Source organism: Coregonus lavaretus, assembly GCF_964263955.1.
Source record: "Coregonus lavaretus genome assembly, contig: HAP1_SCAFFOLD_441, whole genome shotgun sequence".
In the NCBI taxonomy this organism is placed as follows: Eukaryota; Metazoa; Chordata; class Actinopteri; order Salmoniformes; family Salmonidae; genus Coregonus; species Coregonus lavaretus.
The window spans coordinates 129,115-146,326 of record NW_028162706.1 but is presented as its reverse complement, the minus strand read 5'-3'; the positions used below and the strand labels follow the sequence as shown (position 1 = coordinate 146,326).

The 17,212-nt window shown below is 44.9% G+C and overlaps 1 protein-coding gene and 1 pseudogene across 2 annotated transcripts in view; one reads left to right on the top strand and one right to left on the bottom strand.

Annotated features, from left to right (window-relative positions):
• Positions 1–11,163, top strand: part of LOC311118990 (neuroligin-2-like) — an 88,560-nt pseudogene extending 77,397 nt beyond the window's left edge. Inside the window, exons 5-9 of the transcript XR_014615726.1 lie at positions 2,558–2,743; positions 7,748–8,013; positions 8,183–8,336; positions 9,212–9,578; positions 9,936–11,163. The product of XR_014615726.1 is annotated as a neuroligin-2-like (transcript). The remainder of the gene's footprint in view (positions 1–2,557; positions 2,744–7,747; positions 8,014–8,182; positions 8,337–9,211; positions 9,579–9,935) is intronic.
• A 4,191-nt stretch (positions 11,164–15,354) lies between these two features.
• LOC311118987 (erythropoietin-like) overlaps positions 15,355–17,212 on the bottom strand; it is a gene marked incomplete at both ends in the record, with an annotated part of 41,342 nt that continues 39,484 nt past the window's right edge. Inside the window, 2 exons of the mRNA XM_084193738.1 lie at positions 15,355–15,510; positions 16,207–16,371. Of these exons, the coding sequence (XP_084049864.1) occupies positions 15,355–15,510; positions 16,207–16,371 (321 nt within the window). The remainder of the gene's footprint in view (positions 15,511–16,206; positions 16,372–17,212) is intronic.

Below are 17,212 nucleotides of genomic sequence, written 5' to 3'. Positions count from 1 at the left end.
CGAGTATTGAATATGCATGAGTTCGGCCTCGTAAACTGCTGCTCTCAGCGCTAAAGTCGTCAGGAAGCCCAACTCAGCAGACAGGAAGAGTATGGAAAAGAAAACCGGGGGGAGAGAGAGCGACAGAGAGAGGGTGAAAGAAATAGCGAAAGAGAGACAGACGGGGGGGACAGAGAGGGAGAGGGAACTTGTCTGACTTATCTTAAATATTGGCAGATAACCATATTTCTTCTTCCTCTTACCCGTTCAAAGAGAGTGGGGAACAGCTCATGTGAGCATGCGAGTGTCTCTGACTCAAAGTCCATGTATGCATGTCATGCCAGAGTGTGTGTCCAGATCTCTGTGACTGTAGCTCTGGCCGGTTGCCAGGCAACAGAGGCAGGCAGACAGCTCAGCACAGGGCTGCTATGAGAGCGGACACATTTTCACGCCTCTGGCTCTGGCCAACAGCACGGGTCACAGTTCATTGGTCGTAGGGTCACTGAGTCACAGGAGGCCAAGAGCCTGTCCCTGACCACTGTGATCCAAATCGTTATGACACTGAGACACCACTCTGTCATCACTCTATAAACTGGCCAATCACCGGGCGAGGACTTACCAGTCAGCCAATCAGAGGGGGGCCACAGGGTGAGGACCGCCCAGTCCTCATCTGTTTAATCCATTCCCCATTCTCTATCTCTCTCTCTCTGTGTCTCTCTCTCTCTCTTTCTCTGTCTCTGTCCCTCATTATCTCTCTCTCACTGCCTCCCTCTCTCCAGCTTTCTCTCGCTCAAAGCTATAGGGGTTAGAGGTCAGATTGCTTTTGTGTTTAGTCTTATTTTGGTCTCCTTTCTTTGACTGTGGTGATGGGGGCAGTTAAGCAGCAGTGGATGAGTGAATAGCTGCATGGCATATGTCTTTGTTCTTTCTCTGCCCTTTGCTCCTTACAAACAGGGCTACCGAGAATACAAAACCCTCTCCCGGAGCCATGGAAGGGTTTCAACATATTTTCCTGTGTAGTTCCTTGTACTGCATCTCCTGGAGTGGTGTTTGCCTTGACCTGCATGGTGTGGAACCATGGAGCCAGGATGGCATGCTCTGCTCAAGGACAATCAATTACACAACACTCTTAGCTAGGATTCTGTTACTGGCACATCATGATCCATTTAATCTGCCTGTGAAGGTCATAATGCAGGCAATCATAAAGTATTTGGCAAAACGCTGTATAACATGTATAATCACCATTCACAGAATGCCACTTCATAGCTATCAATTCCCTTTTCATAAAGTCATGTCTAACACGTCAGTTCACACGTAGTGGCTTTGTGCTCCTCTCCTCGTCCAGTTGTAGCATGTCAGTACCACAGGTATTAATCACTGCCGGCATTGTTTACGGTCCACCCATGCAGTAACTATCAAGCCCAAACTACCAATTAACCAGCAAACAGAGAGGCAGGCAGGCAGGCAGGCAGATGAGTGTGTGTGTCTCGTAAAGCAGTAGCTAGGCCTCAGACCCACAGATAACAGAGTGCTGTTCTGCTACCAGTGTGCCCAGGGTTTTATGTGCCTGTAAAAACACCAGCAACACCCATTAGCTGTCCAACATTGATATGGTGAAGGAGATAATAGGTTTATGAGGTGGTAACAGGTTTTAGCATATAAACTACCAGTCAAAAGTTTGGACACACCTACTCATTCAAGGGTTTTTCTTTATTTTTACTATTTTCTACATTGTAGAATAATAGTGAAGACATCAAAACTATGAAATAGCACATATGGAATCATGTAGTAACCAATAAAGTGTTATTGTATATTTTATATTTGAGAGATTCTTCAAATAGCCACCCTTTGCCTTGATGACAGCTTTGCACACTCTTGGCATTCTCTCAACCATTTTAAAGAGATAGTCACCTGGAATGCATTTCAATTAACAGGTGTGCCTTCTTAAAAGTTAATTTGTGGAATTTCTTTCTTCTTAATGCGTTTGAGCCAATCAGTTGTGTTGTGAGAAGGTGGGGGGGGATACAGAAGATAGCCCTATTTGGTAAAAGACCAAGTCCGTATTATGGCAAGAACAGCTCAAATAAGCAAAGAGAAACAACAGTCCATCATTACTTTAAGACATGAAGGTCAGTCAATACGGAGAATTCCAAGAACTTTGAAAGTTTCTTCAAGTGCAGTCGCAAAAACCATCAAGCGCTATGATGAAACTGGCTCTCATGAGGACCGCCACAGGAATGGTGGTGAGTGTGCAAAGCGGTCATCAAGGCAAAGGGTGGCTATTTGAAGAATCTCAAATATAAATTATATTTTGATTTGTTTAACACTTTTTTGGTTACTACATGATTCCATATGTGTTATTTCATAGTTTTGATGTCTTCACTATTATTCTACAATTGAGAAAATAGTAAAAATAGAGAAAAACCCTTGAATGAGTAGGTGTGTCCAAACTTTTGACTGGTACTGTATATATATACAAAAAAAACTATTCCTCGATTTCACTCTTTGCTTCTCTGTCTCACTTGCCTCATCCATCCCTCCATCCCTCCCTCCATCCCACTCTCTCTCTGTCCTGCAGGGTTTCTGAGTACCGGGGACCAGTCAGCCAAGGGGAACTATGGTCTGTTGGACCAGATCCAGGCTCTGCGCTGGCTCAATGAGAACATTGGCCACTTTGGAGGAGACCCAGAGAGGATCACCATCTTTGGCTCCGGGGCTGGAGCCTCCTGTGTCAATCTGCTCATCCTCTCCCACCACTCTGAGGGTAAGGACCTATCATCATCGTTTTAGTAATTATCAACAACAGCAGCATAATCATCATCACCAACATCATCAAACATGATATTCATCAGTCATCCTCTACAATAACAGCGATCTCATCATCACCGTCACTGCTTTTTAAGCGCCTTGAGATGTATTTACTTGTATGTGCTGTGTACTGCAATTCAGCGTTTAGCTGCCAAGTACGGCTTACACGTAAAAATGTAATAAACTACTACTAAAACGAATCTACGACAGCAATCCCCACCATCACTATCAATCCTATCATCATTATCAATCCTATCATCACTATCAATTCTGTCATCACTATCAATTCCGTCATCACTATCACACCTATCATCACTATCAATTCTATCATCAATATCAATCCTATCATCACTATCAATCCTATCATCACTATCAAACCTATCAACCCTATCATCACTATCAATTCCATACATCATCAATCCTATCATCATTATCACAAATGTCATTTTGATCATCACTACCATAGCAACATCCAAGATGTTTTAAATGTACTTTGGAAACCCAGAGAGGTGTTCTTAAAGACAAACGTCCCTCTTGCCTCAGTTACATAGTGTCTAACTGAGCAACAAGGTAGAATGGCATTGAACCCTAAGATGATGTGTGAAGTTGAATGAGGTAGAGTATTATTGGATAAAACTTTAGGGCCATATGAATATGAATATGACTATCTGAAACATAGAATCGGTTCGTAGAATCCGATCAATAGGCATAAGACAGCCGTATGAATTTGACTTGGGTATAGGAGATAGGAATAGGAATCTCAGTTTGTGTAGCTATGTAAGGGAGAGACTGGCGTTTGAGTCAGGTCTTTGTGACTGAGTTCATATAGATGTGTGTCTGTGTATGTGAGAGAGGTGTTCGACAGCACTATAATGAGGCTTGGAAATATGGATGTCTGTCTGTCTGAGTAGGAAAGAGCAGAGCTGAGCTCAGGACTTGAGCCGCAGCTGAGACGAGTCTTAATTGATTTCACATGGAGAGGAGCAGGGGAGGGGGCACATGCAGGGGATGGAATGGAGGGCAGGGGGTCTTAATTATTAATGACAGAATCTTCAGATGAAAACAGGGGGACAACAAAGCACTTTACATAACACTGCAGCAGTGCTCTCCTCTCTCTATCTCCCTCTCTCACCATTTAACACAGCCACCAGTCAGTGTTAACGCCAACACGGCTGTGTGACGGCCTGTCACCATTTTCTTGTCGCTGCCTCCGTATGTGATGTGAGGAAACCAGCGGATTTGCCAAGCCTAATGTTTACAATGATTTAGTGGGGCTTTGGAGAGAGGCAGTGTATCTGGAACAATGCTCCCTCCATATGTAATACTTCACGGTGCCACGGTGGTGGCTCCTCCTCTGACGCATCATTTAAAGCACTCACTCTGTATTGCCTTAAAGGCCTCGTGAACAGCTAGTGACTGAGTCAGAGGGATAAAAAGCCAGTGTTAATGGAAAGAGTGAGTGCTTTCTCTAGATACAGACAGTACAGTGCCCTATATCCTGTGCATTCTGAAAGTATTCAGACCCCTTCACTTTTTCCACATTTTGTTACGTTACAGCCTTATTCTAAAATTGATTAAATAAAACATTTTCCTCATCAATCTACACACAATATCCCATAATGACAAAGTGAAAACAGGTTTTTAGAAATTTATTAAAAATATAAAACAGAAATACCTCATTTACATACACTACCAGTCAAAAGTTTGGACACACATACTCATTCAAGGGTTTTTCTTTATTTTTACTATTTTTGACATTGTAGAATAATAGTGAAGACATCAAAACTATGAAATAACACATATATATAACACATTTGTAGTAACCAAAAAAGTGTTAAACAAATCAAAATATTTTTTTATATTTGAGATTCTTCAAATAGCCATAATTTGCCTTGATGACCGCTTTGCACACTCTTGGCATTCTCTCAACCAGCTTCATGAGGTAGTCACCTGGAATGCATTTCAATTAACAGGTGTGCCTTCTTAAAACTTAATTTGTGGAATTTCTTTCCTTCTTAATGCGTTTGAGCCAATAAGTTGTGTTGTGACAAGGTAGGGGGGTATACAGAAGATGGCCCTATTTGGAAAATGACCAAGTCCATATTATGGCAAGAGCAGCTCAAATAAGCAAAGAGAAACGACAGTCCATCATTACTTTAAGACATGAAGGTCAGTCAATACGGAACATTTCAAGAACTTTGAAAGTTTCTTCAAGTGCAGTCGCAAAAACCATGAAGCGCTATGATGAAACTGGCTCTCATGAGGACCTCCACAGGAATGGAAGACCCAGAGTTAACTCTGCTGCAGAGAATAAGTTCATTAGAGTTACCAGCCTCAGAAATTGCAGCCCAAATAAATGCTTCACAGAGTTCAAGTCACAGACACATCTCAACATCAACTGTTCAGAGGGGACTGTGTGAATCAGGCCTTCATGGTCGAATTGCTGCAAAGAAACCACTACTAAAGGACACCAATAAGAAGAAGAGACCTGCTTGGGCAAAGAAACACGAGCAATGGACATTAGACCGGTGGAAATGTGTCCTTTGGGCTGGAGTCCAAATTGGAGATTTTTGGTTCCAACTGCTGTGTCTTTGTGAGACACGGTATGGGTGAACGGATGATCTCTGCATGTGTAGTTCCCACCGTAAAGCATGGAGAAGGAGGTGTTATAGTGTGGAGGTGCTTTGCTGGTGACACTGTCTGTGATTTATTTAGAATTCAAGGCACACTTAACCAGCATGGCTACCATAGCATTCTGCAGTGAAACGCCATCCCATCTGGTTTGGGCTTAGTGGGACTATCATTTGTTTTTCAACAGGACAATGACCCAACACACCTCCAGGCTGTGTAAGGGCTATTTTACCAAGAAGGAGAGTGATGGAGTGCTGCATCAGATGACCTGGCCTCCACACTCCCATGGTTTGGGATGAGTCGGACGGCAGAGTGAAGGAAAAGCAGCCAACAAGTACTCAGCATATGTGGGAACTCTTCAAGACTGTTGGAAAAGCATTCCAGGTGAAGCTAGTTGAGAGAATGCCAAGAGTGTGCAAAGCTGCCATGAAGGCAAAGGGTGGCTATTTGAAGAATCTCAAATATAAAATATATTTTGATATGTTTAACACTTTTTTGGTTACTACATGATTCCATATGTGTTATTCATAGTTTTGATGTCTTCACTATTATTCTACAATGTAGCAAAGAGTAAAAATAAAGAAAAAACATTGAATGAGTAGGTCTGTCCAAACTTTTGACTGGTACTTTAAATATTCAGACCCTTTGCTATGAGACTCGAAATTGAGCTCCGGTGCATCCTGTTTCCATCGATTATCCTTGAGATGTTTCTACAACTTGATTGGACATGATTTGGAAAGGCACACACCTGTCTATATAAGGTCCCACTGTTGTCAGTGCATGTCAGAGAAAATCCAAGCCATGTGGTTGAAGGAATTGTCCATAGAGCTCTGAGACTGGATTGTGTTGAGGCACAGATCTGGAGAAGGGTACCAAAACATTTCTGCAGCATTGAAGGTCCCCAAGAACATGGTGGCCTCCATCATTCTTAAATGGAAGAAGTTTGGAACCACCATGGCTCTTCCTAGAGCTGGCCGCCCGGCCAAACTGAGCAATCGGGGGAGAAGGGGGAGAAGGGCCTTGGTCAGGGGGGTGACCAAGAAACCGATGGTCACTCTGACAGAGCTCCAGAGTTCCTCTGTGGAGATGGGAGAACCTTCCAGAAGGACAACCATCTCTGCAGCCCTCCACCAATCAGGCCTTTATGGTAGTGTGGCCAGATGGAAGCCATTCCTCAGTACATTTACATTTACATTTTAGTCATTTAGCAGACGCTCTTATCCAGAGCGACTTACAGTTAGTGAATACATATCTTTTTTTTCATACTGGCCCCCCGTGGGAATCGAACCCACAACCCTGGCGTTGCAAACGCCATGCTCTATCAACTGAGCTACATCCCTGCCGGCCATTCCCTCCCCTACCCTGGACGACGCTGGGCCAATTGTGCGCCGCCCATGAGTCTCCCGGTCGCGGCCGGCTGCGACAGAGCCTGGTAAAAGGCACATGACAGCCCACTTTACAAAAAGACACCTAAAGGACTCTCAGACCATGAAAAAAAATATTCTCTGGTCTGATGAAACCAAGATTGAACTCTTTAGCCTGAATGACAAGCGTCACGTCTGGAGGAAACCAGCTTTAGCCTGAATGACAAGCGTCACGTCTGGAGGAAACCAGGCATCACTTATCACTTAGCCAATACCATCCCTACAGTGAAGCATGGCGGTGACAGCATCATGCTGTAGGGATGTTTTTCAGCGGCAGGGACTGGTAGACTAGTCAGGATTGAGGGAAAGATGAACGGAGCAAAGTACAGAGAGATCCTTAATGAAAACATGCTCCAGAGCGAAGGTTCACCTTCCAACAGGACAACGACCCTACGCTCACAGCCAAGACAACGCAGGAGTGGCTTTGAGACAAGTCTCTTAATGTCCTTGAGTGGCACAGCCAGAGCCCGGACTTGAACCCAATCTAACATCTCTCGAAAGACCTGAAAATAGCTTGAGAGGATCTGCAGAGAAGAATGGGAGAAACTCCCCATTCAGGTGTGCCAAGCTTGTAGTGTCATTCCCAAGAACACTCAACGCTGTAATCACTGGTGCTTCAATAAAGTACTGAGTAAAGGGTCTGAATACTTATATAAATGTGATATTTCAAATTTTTTATTTTAATAAATATGTTGAAAAAAAAAAAAAAAGTTTGTTCTTTGTCATTGTGGGATATTGTGTGTAGATTGATGGGGGGGGGGGGGATTTAATCAATTTTGGAATAAGGCTGTAACGTAACACAATGTGGAAAAAGTTAAGGGGTCTGAATGCACTGTATATTCTACACTCTGGGATCTACACATTCTGCACTACACTGAGTCCTCTGACCCTCTTGTGTCCCCCAGGTCTGTTCCAGAGGGCCGTAGCCCAGAGCGGCTCAGCCATCTCCAGCTGGTCGGTCAACTACCGGCCCCTTATGTACACTCAGATCCTGGCTAAGAAGGTAGGCTGCAGCTATGGGGACACAGGCGACCTGGTGGAGTGTCTGAGGAGGAAGAGCTTTAGGGAGCTGGTGGACCAGGACATCCAGCCGGCCAGGTATCACATCGCCTTCGGCCCAGTGGTGGATGGAGACGTGGTTCCCGACGACCCCGAGATTCTCATGCAACAGGTCAGACTCAGCCTCTGGCTCCAGTCACCATGAAAAAATATATATATTTATTCCTCACAGTCTCTTATGTATGTGGCATGTTTATGCAACGTCTGCTATTACTGTTGTTATAGCAGTGTCTTTTTCTTCCTCCATGATCTGTAATGCTGTGTGTGTGTGTTGCCACCAGGGGGAGTTCCTGAACTATGACATCCTGCTAGGGGTGAACCAGGGAGAAGGGCTGAAATTTGTGGACGACAGTGAGGGGGAAGATGGAATCTCTGCAGCTTCCTTCGACTACACCATCTCTAACTTTGTGGACAACCTGTATGGATACCCTGAGGGTGAGAGTTCGTTATACATGTCCTCATACACACAAACATATTAGTCACCCCAACAGGAGCAGAAGTAATGCTCCAGTTACCCATGTGTGTTAAGAATAGATATATATTTTATTTTGCTATGGTTTAGTATTTCATTGCTGGGTATTCAAGGTCTCTCTGTTCCTTCACCTCCCCATCTCTTGTTGCTCTCTCTTTCTCTCTCCGCTTTCTCTGTGTGTCTCTCTCTAATCTCTCTCTCGGTCTCTCCCCTCTCTCTCTCTCTCTCTCTCTCTCTCTCTCTCTCTCTCTCTGTGTCTCTCTCTAATCTCTCTTGCTTACTTTCTTTCTGTCTCTCTTTCTCTCTCTCCCCCCTCTCTGTCTCTCCCCCCTCTCTCTGTTTGTCTCTCTCTAATCTCTTGCTTTCTTTCTTTCTTTCTCTCTCTCTCGCTCGCTCTCTCTCTCTCTCTCTCTCTCTCTCTCTCTCTCTCTCTCTCTCTCTCTCTCTCTCTCTCTCTTTCTCACTCTCTCTCTCTCTCTGTCTCCCCCTTCTCTCTGTTTGTCTCTCTCTAATCTATCTTGCTTGCTTTCTCTCTCTCTCTCTCTCTCTCTCTCTCTCTCTCTCTCTCTCTCTCTCTCTCTCTCTCTCTCTCTCTCTCTCTCTGTCTCTGTCTCTCCCCCTCTCTCTATGACCCCCCCGCTCTCTCTGTTTGTCTCTCTCTCTCTAATCGCTCTTTCTTTCTCTCTCTCTCTCTCTCTCTCACTCTCTCTCTCCCCCCTCTCTCTGTGTGTGTCTCTCTCTCTCCCCCTCGCTCTGTGTCTCTCTCTAATCTATTTTGCTTGCTCTCTCTCTCTCTCTCTCGCTCTCTCTCTCTCTCTCTCTCTGTCTCTGTCTCCAGGTAAGGACATCCTGAGGGAGACCATAAAGTTCATGTACACAGACTGGGCCGACAGGGACAACGGAGACATGAGGAGGAAGACCCTGCTGGCACTGTTCACAGACCACCAGTGGGTGGCGCCAGCTGTGGCCACAGCCAAGTTGCACGCTGAGTTCCAGTCTCCTGTCTACTTCTACACCTTCCACCACCACTGCCAGACGGAGGCCCGGCCAGAGTGGGCGGACGCGGCCCACGGGGATGAGCTGCCCTACGTGTTTGGGGTCCCCATGGTGGGAGCCACCGACCTGTTCCCCTGTAACTTCTCCAAGAACGACGTCATGCTCAGTGCTGTGGTCATGACCTACTGGACCAACTTTGCCAAGACCGGGTCAGTACTGGACCTAGACAGGACCTAGACACAGCACTGAGATATCAAATTATAAACATGCTTTATCAGATGCATACAGTACATGCTCAATAAGTGTGATAATCTTTCATCTTTCCTTCTCTCTCTCTCTCTCTCTCTCTCTCTCTCTCTCTCTCTCTCTCTCTCTCTCTCTCTCTCTCTCTCTCTCTCTCTCTCTCTCTCTCTCTCTCTCTCTCTCTCTCTCTCTCTCTCTCTCTCTCTCTCTCTCTCCCTCCCTCCCTCCCTCCTCCTCCCTCCCTCCCTCCCTCCCTCCCTCTCTCTTTCTCTCTCTCTCTCCCTCCCTCTCTCTTTCTCTCTCTCTCTCCCTCCCCCCATAAGGGATCCCAACCTGCCTGTTCCTCAGGACACTAAGTTCATCCACACCAAGCCCAACCGCTTTGAGGAGGTCATCTGGACCAAGTTCAGCTCCAAAGACAAGCAGTACCTCCACATTGGCCTGAAGCCCCGTGTCCGAGACAACTACCGGGCCAACAAGGTGGCCTTCTGGCTGGAGCTGGTGCCTCACCTGCACTCCCTGCATGAGGACATCTACCCCATCACCACCCGCCTGCCGCCTGGAGGAGGAGGTCCCCGTGTCCACCGGCCTGGCCCCCCAGGGGCTCGCTCCACCCGTCACCCCCGTCATCTCCACCAACCCCCCCGAACCTGAGCCAGACCCCTCCGAGCCGCCCCGCCGCAACCCGTTCCCCGACGAGATAAGGGACTACTCCACGGAGCTGAGTGTGACGGTGGCGGTGGGCGCCTCGCTGCTCTTCCTCAACGTGCTGGCCTTCGCAGCCCTCTACTACAAACGGGACAAACGCCACGAGCTGCTGCAGAGACGCCACCGCCGCTTGTCCCCCCAGCGCGGCATGGGCACCGCATGGGCATGGGCATGGGCATGGGAGTGGTGGGCACCCCGTCCCACAATGACCTGGCACTGAGCCAGGAGGAGGAGCTTATGTCCTTGCAGATGAAACAGCAGAGGGTGGAGATGGAGCATGGCATCGGCACACCCCTCCCTTCCCGGGGTCTCCACGGCGACCTAGAGCCTCTACGGGCGCAGGTGGGCCCACCAGACTACACGCTGGCCCTGCGGCGGGCACCGGAGGACGTGCCGCTGATGACGGCCAACACCATTACAATGATCCCAAGCACCATCAGCGGCATGCAGCCCCTCCACCCTTTCAACACCTACCCCCCCGCCCCGGCCCCCTCCACCACTCCCACCCCTGGCCACAGCAACAACGCATTGCCACACCAACACTCCACTACCCGCGTATAGGACCAGGCACCATCTCTGGCTCAGCAGAGATACAAACAAACACCACAGACTGATCCTCTCCTCTTTCTCTCTCACTGGGGTTATCCTCCAGCTTTTTACTGGGACTCTTTTTCTGTGTTATCGCCCCCTACTGTTGGGATACATGGCTCATCATTACAACTAACACATCTCTATCACACATCCTCCAACCTGTTCATATGTCTGTACAATCTGGGTGTTTCACTTTCTCTCACTCTGTCTATCTCTTTCTTCCTCTCTCTTCCTCTCTCTCTCTCTCTCTCTCTCTCTCTCTCTCTCTCTCAACCCATATTAATGTTCCTCTTCTCTCTGCCTCGCACTCTCTTTCTCTTCCCGTCTGTTCCTGTAGCTCTTGATCACAACGTTCACACAATCCTCCCAGTCTCATTTTCATCCTCTATCTCTCTCACATAAACCACTTCATGACTCCTTTTTTCCTCTTTGGAGTCTTTTATACAAACACATAAATGTAAATGATGTATTATTGATAAATTGTAAGGATATGAATGAAAAAAGTGATATTCTGATATCTCGTTTTTACCAGCATTCTTGGTGCCAAGTACTGTGATAACGCTCCTCTCTCAATGAGGGTCCAATGGACCACCAGGAGAGGCCCATCCTGACTTGATCTTACACAAGGAATTACCATCATCAAAAAAGTGCCAAATGTTTCATCTTTCTTTTTGATCTATTGCACTTTCGTTTAGTTTTTTCTTGCATTCAGTGTTGCACTGTGGCTGGGCTTTACTCGAGGGTGGAAATATTCAATATATCCTTGTAAAATTATAAAGAGAATATTAAGATTTATAACTGGTTTGCATGATTTTTATTTTCTAAACGGAGGACGGACATCGGAGTGGAAAGCTTGTATTTTAAATGTTTATTTTTATGTTTGGCCTTGTTTTCCTATTGTTTTTTCTTCTTGAAAAGTTTTTTATTTTTTTATATATATCCGCTGAACTTTGTGCACTTCATGAAGAAAACGATGTTCTATTCTGTAGATACTTCAAAAGAGGTATCAGGAGATGAAAATTGACTATGATTATAACAAGAAGAACAAATATGTCCTTTATTTTTTCATTTCTTATCACTGAGGCTGTGCCACAAGCACCTGCTGCCCTGAGATACTGTTTGAAGCCCCATCTCTAAACCCCCTCTCTTTTTAGTTGACTCTTTCTCTCATTACTTTAGCTGTGAAGTGTTGCACGGTCATCGTGTTACCATCTCAACTGAAGATTGTCTTTGATCATTACTCAGAAAAAACATTGTTGGACTTTACAACTCCATCAGCTTGCAGTGTTTGTCCATGATAGGCTAATACTCGTTTTTCAATCGTGAAAATATCATATTTCACGTGAATTGCCTCAATGGTAAAAATTGATATAATTCTACATATTTTCCCGGAAATGAGGGTTGTCTTTGATTATCAATTATCTTAGTTTTAAGCACTATTATCCTCTCCTCAGTGGAATTTTAGCTTTGTGTAACAGGATACAGGATATGTCACTGTCTTTTCATCTCTTCTGTTGTTCTGAGGTTCTCTCTGTTGTTGAGGGGCAGAAGGGGCAGGGGGTATGAAGGGGGCTCAGACAGACTGACATACTGTAGGTCAAAGGTGAAAAAGCCTTGTACGCACGTTTCAGATCTTTCAACTGCACAACTGAACACAGGGACACAACAAACTCTGGACATTCATGAAAAAAAACTGTTACCGAAGTTGAGACAACGTTAGGAAAACATTGACATGGAAAACAACAATGGCAATGGAGAGACAAATCTTCTGCAGGACGCCTGACATGTCGCCGATGCACAGATGATGCATTCTAAAACTTGAGTAGAAAAACATTTGATAAACATTACTCACATATAACACAAACAACAAATCTAGCGGGATATTTTTCCTGTTTTGTTTCCTGTCTTGTTTTGGGATGATGATGATCACTCTGGGGTTATAGACTGGGGTCCATCACAGGGGACTGGACAGAGAACCGGGACTCAGAAAAAAGAACAAAACACATGGAAACAAACTGTACATTTTTTTAAAGTGTAAAAGAACAAACTGGTATTTGTAAATATTATGTTTATGGTTTGGTTTATGAGTGAAGGGCCAAATTATTCCTTTGTAACAACAGGTGCAAATTCAGACAGCTGATTTAAGCTGTTGTTGTTTGATTCTCTTTCATTTCTTAGATTTAAGGTCAAAGTGCAACACGTTATGGGCACATGTAGACAGTTATTAACATACATGAATGATCTGTGAATGAAAACTACATCTAAAATCATAGCATGGTTGAGTTCAACATAAATAGCGGTAGGGACGGGGATATGGCTCAGGGTTCTCTAGGGTAGAAGGAACATACTGTACGTGGGTGGGGTTCTGGGGGAGGTCGGCATTACTTGCACATTTTGTCAATTGCCACATCAATCATGAAGACAGCTTTTGTCTGGAATGGCAATTCATTTAAGATGAGTCCTTTTGCATCTGTTATGTGGCCAATGATAAGAGCTGCATAGATAGCAGATTTAGAGAGAATATGGATACAGAGAGAGAGAAAACGGGAAAGTGATAGGGAGAGAGAGTAAAAGGACATAAAGAGGGAGGCAGTGATAGGGGTAGAGATAGTCATGGTTTGAAACTGTGCTCAACCCAAACCTACAAAACAAGAACTTGAATCTTGATGGTGGTGCTGTTGGTAATTGTTAGTGACACTCACTGTCCTGAGAAGTGACATAGTATTACCCCATAGCTTAGAACAGGTACAGTATGTTGTCAACTCCTTTGTACTCTTTAGTCTTGTTTCAGACTGATGGTTGTGGTTGCTTTGCTATCCTTTACTATTTTGTCTGCCATGCACACACTGTTTAAGTCATTTTCTGGAATATCAGCTCACCTGTTTGCTGTCCGTTTGAGATGCCCATGTTTCCAAAAAGAACAAGTTAAAAAAGACGGTATTTTTCTAAAAAAATATATATGACTGAAATTTGGAAACTGGGGATATTACAGCCAACAGACTCTGGAAGCACACGCTCACCCGTTTACACGGTGACACTAAAGTCTGGCGTTGGTTCAATGTTACAAACAAAAAAACATTACAAGGATGCAAATCTCTACTTTTCAAGGTTCGCGCTTGGTTGCCCAAAAAGACTTGCAACTGTTTGTGTCTGTTTTCATTTAGTCTGGAATCAGTAACCTACTGGAGGATTGAGACACTGTAAAGGAAGCATAACGAACGGGTTTAAAGAATGAAGTTAATATTTCATATAGAGGCTATGGTACACTGTATGTTGTGTCTGAACTGGAGAACATTAAAAAGATATTCTTAAACAAATTATCATATTTGCCTCTATTGTCTATTAACACACAACATCCAATTATTTATTATCGCTAATCTGTGATTGCTTGCTGATCTGATTAATGATTACCCATGTTGACATTATTGATGTACTATGGTTGGTATTCTTTTTCTTTTTGGGGGGTGAAAATTAGTAGGTCTATATACACAAATATAAGATGATTTAATGATGTATTTTTATAGCGATAGAGCCGGTACTTTTCTTTGTATAACAGGGGCATAAGTAGGGCACTGAAGCCAAGGTCTATCCAGCAGAGGGCAGCAGAGTCCAGAACGGTCTCCTCCAGGAACTGATCTCATTCTCAGACTCAGTGCTCTGCCTGTTGTGTGTGCTGCCTGGTGGGGAAATACAATGTCTACTCTGACCCCAAAGACAGGGTAAGCCGGAGGGAGGGGCACACAGACAGACCGAGTGCAGAGAGCACACAGTGAAAAGTCTGAATTATAACAGTACTGACAAGCATATTACATGAACACACAAACACTGACTACAGTATGTTAAATCTGAGCATCAATCATCAAATATGGTTCAAAGACTTCAAAGGACACACTCGTATATGAAAATAGAGATTTATATTACATAAGTTATACAAAAACACATTTTAAGACTATGTATAAATAAAATGAAAAATCTAATCTTTGGATTTAGGACTTTATAGATCATCTTCTCATATGATCTGTACCCACTGGACACAAACTGGTTGAATCAATGTTATTTCCACGTCATTTCAATGAAATTAGGTTGAACCAATGTGGAATAGACATTGAATTGACGTCTGTGCCCAGTGGGTACTGTCTGTAGCTTTTTCCGCTGCATGCATCAGAGCTCATTGGCGGTACTGGTAGGTAGTACTAGGAACCGATGAGGTCAATGAGTTGTAGAAGTCCCGTTTTTTCTCTCTCACTCATTCATGTTGTTTTCTCATCAGTTCCACCCACATCAACTGACTTTCGCAGCAGTTTCTATCCAGTCAACAATCACCTTGTCTACGCATTCCATACTTGAAGTCCATTCAGAGATTTCAGTAGAGGTCCAACGACCTCATCCCCTCTCTCTAAACAACGGTCCAATAACAGCCTCTGCCTTCAGGGAAAGCTCTAATCACGTGCTGTTCTGTTGACAGGCAGGTGCGTTGGTGAGCAGCAGGCGAACCTTTCCTCGTAGGAAGTTGGTGTGGACACGGAGCAGCTCGGATAGGGACGACACCTTCCTGGTCGCTGAGTCACCTACTGCTGGCACTGGAGAGAGGGACAGGTCCTGTTCAATGGATGAGAGGAAGAACAAGGCTTAACATACAACCCTAAAAAGAAAGCACCACTCATCTGTTCTGTCTATTCCAGGTTTTCTTCCCGACCCGCTACTCCATGCCAAACGGTATGCAGCCAAATAAAAGCCCCATTCTGATCCCTTTCCATAACTCCCACTGCTATGTCTGGCCTGCTCAATACCATCTCAGTCACTGAACTGCCCTACACTGAAAATTCACAGGCTTCTGACAGAGAAGCAAACAAAGTACAGCAGGCAGGTGGTGGCATGCTGAGGGGAGAGGAACGTCTGACTGACTGTACCCACGGTCCATGATCATTCCAAGAACACCTATCTATTCCCAACTAGGCTCTCTGCTGGGGTGGTACAGTATGTGCACACTGAGGCACATCTGATAAATAGGGACAGGAGTTTTTCCCTGGTCAGGTGATCAGACCAGGAACATCTCCTGGTCTTACATAACAAACTGTTTACATTTTAGTCATTTAGCAAACACTCTTACAGCAATGAGTGCATACTTTTTCATACTGGTCACCCATGGGAATCAAACCCACAACCCTGGCATTCCAAGCACCATGCTCTACCAACCGAGCCATACGGGACCACTGTTCACATCACAGTCCCATCCACTCAGACAGACCACTGGTCATTCTGTAGACGAGACACTCACACTCCTAAGTGAGTCACCTGGATGTGGAGGCTGCGCAGCACCTGGCTCAGGCTGTGGATGTTGCTCTTGTTGTTGTCGATGAGGCTCTGCACGGCAGCACGGCTCACTGACTCCCTCACAGCACCCAGGGCCTGGCCTAACAGAGACAGCCCCGACTGGACCTCCAGAGCCTGCTCCCCAGTCTGGGAATACACACACAAATGACGCATTACATACACACATTACATAAACACGTACGCTAAAACAAAACTCACTGAATGTGTCATTATACAGTGGGGGAAAAAAGTATTTAGTCAGCCACCAATTGTGCAAGTTCTCCCACTTAAAAAGATGAGAGAGGCCTGTAATTTTCATCATAGGTACACGTCATAGGTACACGACAGACAAAATGAGAAAAAAAAATCCAGAAAATCACATTGTAGGATTTTTAATGAATTTATTTGCAAATTATGGTGGAAAATAAGTATTTGGTCAATAACAAAAGTTTCTCAATACTTTGTTATATACCCTTTGTTGGCAATGACACAGGTCAAACGTTTTCTGTAAGTCTTCATAAGGTTTTCACACACTGTTGCTGGTATTTTGGCCCATTCCTCCATGCAGATCTCCTCTAGAGCAGTGATGTTTTGGGGCTGTCGCTGGGCAACACGGACTTTCAACTCCCTCCAAAGATTTTCTATGGGGTTGAGATCTGGAGACTGGCTAGGCCACTCCAGGACCTTGAAATGCTTCTTACGAAGCCACTCCTTCGTTGCCCGGGCGGTGTGTTTGGGATCATTGTCATGCTGAAAGACCCAGCCACGTTTCATCTTCAATGCCCTTGCTGATGGAAGGAGGTTTTCACTCAAAATCTCACGATACATGGCCCCATTCATTCTTTCCTTTACACGGATCAGTCGTCCTGGTCCCTTTGCAGAAAAACAGCCCCAAAGCATGATGTTTCCACCCCCATGCTTCACAGTAGGTATGGTGTTCTTTGGATGCAACTCAGCATTCTTTGTCCTCCAAACACGACGAGTTGAG